This window comes from Salvelinus namaycush, chromosome 16, assembly GCF_016432855.1.
Source record: "Salvelinus namaycush isolate Seneca chromosome 16, SaNama_1.0, whole genome shotgun sequence".
Lineage (NCBI taxonomy): Eukaryota > Metazoa > Chordata > Actinopteri > Salmoniformes > Salmonidae > Salvelinus > Salvelinus namaycush.
This window is the reverse complement of record NC_052322.1, coordinates 45,230,572-45,239,817: the sequence shown is the minus strand read 5'-3', so window position 1 is coordinate 45,239,817 and position 9,246 is coordinate 45,230,572. Positions and strand designations below refer to the sequence as shown.

Here is a 9,246-nt window from a genome sequence, read left to right as displayed (position 1 = left end):
GGCACAGGAGGGGGTTCATATGGAGTTAATCTCCCAGGTAGTGGAGGAGATGCCCACTACGAGTAATGGAGTACAGGAGGGGGTTCATGTGGAGCTAATCTCCCAGGTAGTGGAGGAGATGCCCACTACGAGTAATGGAGTACAGGAGGGGGTTCATGTGGAGCTAATCTCCCAGGTAGTGGAGGAGATGTCCACTACGAGTAATGGGGAACAGGAGGGGGTTCATGTGGAGCTAATCTCCCAGGTAGTGGAGGAGATGCCCACTACGAGTAATGGGGAACAGGAGGGGGTTCATGTGGAGCTAGGCTCTCAGGTAGTGGAGGAGATGCCCACCACGAGTAATGGGGTTCAGGTGGGGATAGTCTCCCAGGTAGTGGAGGAGATGCCCACTACGAGTAATGGGGAACAGGAGGGGGTTCATGTGGAGCTAGGCTCTCAGGTAGTGGAGGAGATGCCCACCACGAGTAATGGGGTTCAGGTGGGGATAGTCTCCCAGGTAGTGGAGGAGATGCCTGGTACGAGTGATGGGGTGCAAATGGGGAGTGTTGAAAGGGATGTGGTAGAGGGGAGTCAGTGGTCTGTGGCTTCAGCTGAGGAGGATCAGGAGAAGGACATGGATATCTCTTTTGATATGATAGCAGCTGGTGAGGACTCAATTTATGATCTAGAGGAGGTAAATGGTTTTCTGGATCAGACTTTTGGGAAATCTGTCAAATTGGCAGAATATTTTGATGTTGATAAGTTTGTGAGGTCAGCTGTGATGTTACAGAAGACGGTGGGGTTGGACGAGTTGAGTGAGAAGAAGCGGTTTCGCTTGAGGAAATTTGTTACTGCTGTTACAGCAGCAAAAGGTGGTGGGAAACGTGGTCAGGTTAATAAGAAAAAATTTAAATAATGATGATGATCATGCTTCATAGGGTGTCTTTTTTCTCTTTGGTTTCTCTGTGGTATCTTCTGCTTTTCCTTTCTCTTTTCTATATGGAGGTACTAAGGGTGGGCTCTCTCAATATTAATGGGGGAAGGGACAGGAATAAGAGGGCTTGGGTATTAGAAGTAATAAAACAGAAAAGGCTTAATGTAGTTTTCCTACAGGAGACACATAGTGATGAGGATAATGAGGTTGACTGGGGAATGTGGTGGGAGGGGCAGCATATACTCAGTCATGGTACTAATTTCAGTGCTGGGGTGGCCATCTTGTTTTCCTCAGGGTTAGGGGTGACGGTGATATCTACAACAGAGATTGTCAAGGGTCGGGTTTTATTGGTCAAGGTGGATGTTATGGGGTTTTTGTTTGTGTTTTTGAATGTTTATGCTCCTAATGAGGGTACAGAGCGTCTTGTTGTGTTTGATAAAATAAAAGAAACCTTAAGACAGTGTGACCAAGAGGGGTGTATGGTTTTAGGGGGGGACTGGAACTGTACTGTGGATTTTACTGTTGATCGCAACGCTGAAGAACCTCACCTGCGGTCGGCCACTTTCCTGTCTGGCCTATTAACTGAGTTAGAGCTTTCTGATGTGTGGAGAGTAAGGAATGCAAAAGTTAGGCAGTACACATGGTTGAAAGTGAATGAAGGTCGTGTCAGTGCAGCAAGGTTAGATAGGTTGTACGTATCTGATCAATACTGTAGTAGGGTTGGAAGGTGTGCCATTACTCCTGTGGGTTTCTCTGATCATCACATGGTTACTGTTGATATTCACTTGTCCTGTCCACGAAGGTCATCACCTTACTGGTATTTTAATGTTAAATTGTTACATGATGTCAAGTTTTGTGAACGGTTTTTGTTGTTTTGGGAAAAATGGAGGGTTACAAAAGGGAATTTTGAGTCCTTGAGACAATGGTGGGATGTTGGGAAGGCCCAAATACGAGTATTTTGTCAACAGTATACTGCTTTGTCTCAAATTGAAGTTAAAGAGACTATCAAGGCCCTTGAGCAGGACATCAAATCAATTGAATTGAAGCTGCTCACTCAGAATGACCCTGGACTAGTCATGAACTTACAGGACAAGAGACATGAACTGAGGTCGTTTCTGCATGAAAGAGTGAAAGGTGCCTTGATTAGGTCTCGTTTCGCTTCCCTCAAGGACATGGATGCTCCTAGTGCTTTTTTTTTTTTAAACCTTGGACAGTCGAAATTACAACGTAAACAGATGGTCTGCCTTCGTCTCCCTGATGGGAAGGTGACCACGGATGACAGTGAAATGCGTCAACATGCCGTGGATTTCTACTCTGCCCTCTATAAAGCGGAGGATTGTGACTCTCTGTGTACTGAACAGTTGTTACACGGTCTTCCTCAATTGGGACCTGAACAGAGAGTCGCATTGGACTCTGACATTACACTGCAAGAGCTGTCCACAGCAGTTATGCAGCTCTCAACAGGCCGAGCCCCTGGCATTGATGGTTTACCATCTGAGTTCTATAAGCATTTTTGGGGGTCTATTGGGGAGGATTTTTATGAAGTGGTGTGTGAATCTTTTCATGAGGGTTCTCTTCCTGTATCCTGTCAACGTGCGGTGCTTTCACTGTTGCCAAAAAAGGGGGATTTGGCTCTCATAAAAAATTGGAGACCTGTTGCTTTGCTGTGTGCAGAATACAAAATAGTTTCTAAATGTCTCTCAAACAGGTTGAAAGAGTATCTGGGATTGTTGGTCCACAAGGACCAGTCCTACTGTGTACCTGATCGCTCAATTGTTGACAACTTGTTTCTGATAAGAGATGTTTTAGACATTTGTAAACTGTCTGATGTAAATGTGGGTTTACTTTCTTTGGATCAGGAGAAGGCTTTTGACCGAGTGGACCACCAGTATTTGTTTAAAACGATGAAAGCCTTTGGGTTTGGGGATGTTTTTTTGTCTTGGATGAATTTACTGTATGCTGGGGCCTCGTGTATGGTGAAGGTGGGGGGTGGTTTGAGTTGCCCCATCCCTGTTCAAAGGGGCATCAGGCAGGGATGCCCAATTTCAGGGCAGTTATATAGTCTGGCGATTGAACCAATGCTTTGTTTTTTAAGAGCGAAGCTTACTGGTTTCTCTGTGCCAGGTGTAATGAAGGGACCCATGATAGCACTGTCTGCGTATGCAGATGATGTGACAGTTTTTATTACAGGGGCTGAGGATGTTAAGGTTCTCTCAGACGCTTTAATGGTGTATGAGGGTGCCTCCTCAGCTAGAGTCAATTGGGGAAAGAGTGAAGCGCTGTGGGCAGGTCAGCTTCAGATAGGGTCCGCTCCACGGTTACCAGGGGGGCTTCAGTGGGGCAGAGATGGGATGAAGACATTGGGTGTTTTTCTAGGCTCTGATGTCTTTCAGAAAAAGAACTGGGAGGGTGTAGTGGAGAAAGTGTGTGCCAGACTGTCAAGATGGAAATGGGTGCTACCCCAGTTGTCTTATAGGGGAAGGGTACTGGTAATTAATAATCTTGCTGCCTCTACCCTGTGGCACAGACTAATGATTTTGCAGCCACCAAAGGGTCTGATACAAGAGCTTCAGAGGACCCTTGTCAATTTCTTCTGGTCTGGACAACACTGGATCAAAGCTGCAGCCCTGTACCTGCCACTGCACGAGGGGGGACAAGGCCTGGTGGACATTTCCTCTAGGATCATGGCTTTCCGGCTTCAAGCAGCCCAGAGACTGTTGTACAGTGACGGTTCTAGCTGGGTCGACACAGCCTACGCATTGATGAGGAGAGCGGGCTGTTTGGGCTTAGACGAGCACCTTTTCCTCTTAAAGCTGGAGGGGGGTGAGTTGAATGGCCTGACTCCATTTTATGAGTCTGTTATGCAGGCTTGGAGGGTTCTTGTCAAGTCCCGTAAGGCCGGCACGCTACCAGGGATGTGGCTTTTTGAAGAGCCTCTTTTTTATAACACTGCCATCCAGTCCAGTGCTCTGGGTTCAGCCAGCCTGCGTTCATGCCTGTTAGGTGTCGGGTGCACCAAGCTGGGTCATCTGATGCAGAGCAGGAGCAGATCGTTGGAGGAGCTGGGAGAAAGAGCGGGGATCCGATCATCTCGCCTACTGAGGAAGGTCGTCGCTGAGGTCTGTGACTCCTTGCCAGTTCTTCATCGTCAGTATGTGACTGACACTTCCAATTCTGATCGGTGGAAGGAGGGTCTGGATTATGTGTTCCCTGCACTGATTGTTAGTGCTGCGGTGGGGGCATTTGAGGAGGACGTGGGGATGCTGCTTTCCTTCGATACCCCGGAGCTGGGGGAGTTCAAGGAGGTGGGAAAGAAGGCCATGTACAGAATATGTGTAAAGGTGTCCCATGCCTCTTCCCTGGAAGGGGTAAAATCGACGAGGTGGGCGGGTGTGCTTGGTCCAGGTGCTTCCCCAAAAGGCTGTTGGCGATCATTATACAAACTGCCGATTGATAAGAGGACGGCTGACCTCCAATGGAGGATAATACATGGAGCTATAGCCACCAAAATGCATCTGGTACACCTGGACCCTACTGTTGGGGAAGGGTGTCCATTCTGTGCAGAGTCTGAAACTCTGGCACACCTGTTTTTACTGTGTCCCAGGTTGGTCGGGATGATTGACCTGATCACTGACTGGTTCTCAACGTTGGGAGAGGTTTTCTCTTCCCAACTGTATGTATTTGGGCCAAAGTACAGGTTCAGTCAAAAGGGTGTCGTTGTGTTGCTTAATTTTGTGTTAGGTGCAGCAAAATTAGCGATATGGAAGACCCGAAAGAACAGTATTCGGGGACAAGGGTCTGTGGATGTGGTGGGAATGCTGGAGGGAATGGTGTCAGCGAGACTAAGGGTTGAGTTTGCCTATTATAAACTTGTCAACAATATTGATCTGTTTTTGAGTATATGGGGTATTCAGAGGCTGTTGTGTTTAGTTACTGTGGAGGAGGAGTTGGAGTTGTGTTTTTAATTGATGTGTAACTGTGGTTTTGTATGAGTATTTATTGTGTGGTGGGCTCCCAGACCCAATAAAGATTATTTAAAACTCAAAACTCTCTCTCTCTCTCTCCATATTTCTCTCTCTCTCTCTCTCTCTCTCTCTCTCTCTCTCTCTCTCTCTCTCTCTCTCTCTCTCTCTCTCTCTCTCTCTCTCTCTCTCTCTCTCTCTCTCTCTCTCTCTCTCTCTCCATATTTCTCTCTCTCCCTCTCTCTCTCTCTCTCTCTCTCTCTCTCTCTCTCTCTCTCTCTCTGTCTCCTCTCCCTCCCTCTATCCATCCTTACCCTCTGTGTCTGTGTCCAGCCCAGTCCTCTTGGATCTCTGGCTGCTCTCTGACTCAGACAGACTGCCTTCCACTTCCTGGTGGTCTGATCTGCTCCCTGACTGTAAATGTCAAACAATGACATGACACTAACTGTAAAATGACCTCAGATCTGTTACATTTTATACGCCGTGAACATATAGGAAGAGTAGATGCTTGCCTTGCCGTTGGAGAAAAGTTGCTTCTGCAATCCAGAATTCAGAGCCTCAAGGAGCACCACTGTAATTACAGAGAAACATCAATGAACATACTAACACAGGTATGGACACAGCTGTACATGCCCTTGTACAAGAACACTTGTCGAGCTGTCCTGTACCTGGGCGCAATGAGATGGTCAGAACAGGGACTTTCCTGTCCTCAGAGTCCTTTCCTGTCTTTTGATCTACTTTCCCCTCAGCTTCCTCCTTCTCTGGCTGCTCTTCCTCCTGTGGATGGGGTTAGACATATCACATGACTAAATCACGTGTGTGTGTGTGTGTGTGTGTGTGTGTGTGTGTGTGTGTGTGTGTGTGTGTGTGTGTGTGTGTGTGTGTGTGTGTGTGTGTGTGTGTACGTGCTTGTGATGGTGTGTGGTATGCACAGAGTCATGGAGTTTCGTGATCTGATGCTCCTTATCCTACGGTAACAGAGCGGCCGATGACAGATGACAGTGAGTGGTATGTGTATTTCACATGCTATTTGATATAAACTACTGTTCAAAAGTTTGGAGTCACTTAGAAATGTTCTTGTTTTTGAAAGAAAAAACATTTTTTTGTCCATTAAAATAACATAACAGTGATCAGAAATACAGTGTAGACATTGTTAATGTTGTAAATGACTATTGTAGCTGGAAATGGCTGATTTTTAATGGAATATCTACATAGGTGTACAGAGGCTCATTATCAGCAACCATCACTCCTGTGTTCCAATGGCACGTTGTGTTAGCTAATCCAAGTTTATAATTTTAAAAGGATAATTGATCATTAGAAAACACTTTTGCAATTATGTTAGTACAGTTGAAAACTGTTGCCCTGATTAAAGAAGCAATAAAACTGGCCTTCTTTAGACTAGTTGAGTATCAGGAGCATCAGCATTTGTGGGTTCGATTACAGGCTCAAAATGGCCAGAAACAAAGAACTTTCTTTATTGATTCTTTAATCAGAACCGCAGTTTTCAGCTGTGCTAACATAATTGCAAAAGGGTTTTCTAATGATCAATTATCCTTTTAAAATGATAAACTTGGATTAGCTAACACAACGTGCCATTGGAACACAGGAATGATGGTTGCTGATAATGGGCCTCTGTATGAAAATCATGTGTTTTATGTTATTTCAATGGACAAAAATGTGTGCTTTTCTTTCAAAAACAAGGACATTTCTAAATGACCCCAAACTTTTGAACGGTAGTGTATGTCGGATCAAGTAGAGCACCTTAAGGTTGTGGTTGTTGGGGCTTTGCCTCTGTTGGCTGGTGGGACGTGTAGAAGAGGAGGATGAAGGAAGAGCAGGTGTGGAGGAAGAGGAGGATGAGGAAGAGGGGGGACAGGCCTGGCTCTGTGGCGAGGAGTCTGTCCTGGTGGTCCTGTTAGATGTCTCCCCTTCTATGTACATGTCCTGTAGCGTGGGGCTGGCCTTGCTGTCCTGTGGTGACTTAATGCTTTTGCATCTCCCAGGATCAGACAGGTCCAGAGGAGAGTCAGCCTCTTTCAGATTCTCCCCAAACACCATCTCTGTCTGCACCACTGCCTCCCTCCACGAGTGTGGCGCCACCCGCCTGTCACGCTCCTGTACCCATGCTGTTGGTCTCTCCCCGTGCTCGGTGGACAGACTCCTGGTCAGGCTGGCCTGGCTGGGCTTGAGCCAGGCCTTCCCAAGGCTGCTGTTCTGCTGGACGTAGGTCTGTAGATTGGGGAAGCGTGGTAGGTTAGGGTTATGTTTGGATTGGGACACCAAGCCGTCGTCCACAGAGGTGGCCACGGTGACCCAGTCGGAGTGCTCCGGCAGGGGCCAGGGGAGGGAGAGACGGGCACTTTTGATGGGGCGCGGCCAGTAAGGGACCGGAGCATGAACCAGGTGACGACTGTGCTTCTCATCTCCAGGTAGAGAGGAAGAGGTGGAGAAGGAGGATGAGAAGGAGGATGAAGAGGGGAGAGGCCTGTCTTTCTGGACAAGTCGGGGGTGTGGAATGGTGGGAGCGACAGGGGAGCGCTGATGACCAACCATCTCCACGCTATGGTCTCTAAGAGAGGGATGTGGGAAGAGGAGAAAGAGGGGGAAGAGGGGAAAGAGGGGGAAGAGGAGAAAGAGGGGGAAGAGGAGAAAGAGGGGGAAGAGGAGAAAGAGGAGAAAGAGGAGAAAGAGGGGGAAGAGGAGAAAGAGGAGAAAGAGGAGAAAGAGGAGAAAGAGGAGAAAGAGGGGGAAGAGGAGAAAGAGGGGGAAGAGGAGAAAGAGGGGGAAGAGGAGAAAGAGGGGGCAGAGGAGAAAGAGGAGAAAGAGGAGAAAGAGAGGAACATTTTGAATGCCAGTGTGTTTCTCTTTTCTCTATTTGCTGTTATTGCCTCACTTGCTTACCTCTTCTGCCCAGTGTTGCCTCTGGCTGTAATGTGCTCTGGCCTCAATGCTTGTGGGATGGGAGTGGACATGGATAGGGGCTTATGGGATTCCTTTGTGAGATAAAAAGAGAGATGGTGGCTGAGAGAGGACAAGGACATTTTGACCTGTGATATATTCCTAAATATTTTTAGTTAACGATTTGTTGTAGACAAACAAAATATGCTTACATAGGATTGTTTCCCATTCAATCCCCTCACATCTCTGCGTTCAGGTAGTGTCTCTGTTTTGTCGGGAAGACAAGAAGAAAATACATCCTGATGATTATACTGGTGATGATGATGAGTCATCATTAAATGACTGTAAATCCTTTAGGTTCATAACGAAAGTGTTTCCTTTACTCTCACCGTCAACTCTAAAAGAGAGACTGTGGTCTGTCTCAGTCTTCACTATGGACAGCCCTGCAGTGGCGCCCTCTGGTGGCTGGTTAATAGACCTGATGGCTGTGAGGATGTGTGGCATAGCAGAAGGTGAAAGGTCAGCCGATTGTCTGACCTCTGGAGTTGCATCTTGGGAGGAGGAATGTCCACTCTGACCTCTGAAACGACAAGCATGTTACGCTCCCAACACTCAAGACAGAAACACAGACTCACGTGTAAAACATACAGAACTTACTCTAGTGCCGCTCTCAGATGCCTGACTTCTTCTCGCAGCCTTTGGTTCTCCTTTTTCATCGTGTTCATCTCTCCAGCTACAAAATACAAAATACTGAAAATAGTCCCCAGGCCATGGCTAATGTTAAAATACTGCACTGTAGCTACAAAACAGGGAGCCTAGTTGGATCTTTACACAATGCTAGAGAAACATGTGGAGAAGGGAAGCTCAGAATGCAAATGACAGGGGGCACAGGGGGGGTCTCATGACCACCTAAAATGGAACATGAGTCCTCCTAAATGCAGTGTGGGGTGGGGGGGTGGGTGTTCTCTAATTAGTGCAACAACAAAACAAGTTGTGTTATTGTCACACACCGGATAGTTGCAGTTTTTACAGGGTCAGCCATAGTAGTACGGCATTGTTGGAGAGAACGAGGGTTAAAGTGCCTTGCTCAAGGACAGACTTTTCACCTTGTCTGCTCAGGTATTTGAACCAGTTACCAGCCCAACGTCCTAACCACTAGGCTATCTGTCACCCACTCTCCTATTTGTTTAAAATGCAATTTGTACAGTGGTAAAGATGAAAATAAAAGCTTATTTCCGAATTAAACGAAAATCCCCACATCTGTGTCATGGTTTAAACAATTGTTTTTCCACATATGGCAGCACTTATCATCAGCCTAATACCTGACAGTCTCTTTTCAGGTGTACCAACTTTTCTTTCTACAAAAAAAATAAAAGGTTATTTCGTCAGAAAGACTCATCAATTAATTCAGGCTACAAGAATGTAGACCCAATGATAATTGCCAACTGTCATTACACGTTGGGGAATTGTGTA

At 46.7% G+C, this 9,246-nt stretch overlaps 1 protein-coding gene across 1 annotated transcript; it reads right to left on the bottom strand.

Moving 5' to 3' along the window:
• Positions 1 to 5,838: 5,838 nt before the first annotated feature.
• Positions 5,839 to 8,018, bottom strand: rbbp8l (retinoblastoma binding protein 8-like). The gene is made up of 4 exons (XM_039011598.1): positions 7,986 to 8,018; positions 7,777 to 7,868; positions 6,600 to 7,444; positions 5,839 to 5,843 (listed from the first exon to the last, which is right to left on the bottom strand). Exons 2-4 carry the CDS (start codon positions 7,845 to 7,847, stop codon positions 5,839 to 5,841), a joined length of 921 nt encoding a protein of 306 aa, XP_038867526.1. The 5' UTR covers positions 7,848 to 7,868; positions 7,986 to 8,018.
• Positions 8,019 to 9,246: the final 1,228 nt, after the last annotated feature.

Coding starts and splice junctions, on each gene's coding strand:
- rbbp8l (XM_039011598.1), bottom strand. CDS start 7,847: ATGTCCACTCCCATCCCACAAGCATTGAGGCCAGAGCACATTACAGCC. Junction 7,445..7,776: donor GGCAACACTGGGCAGAAGAG/GTAAGCAAGTGA, acceptor TCCCTCTCTTAG/AGACCATAGCGTGGAGATGG.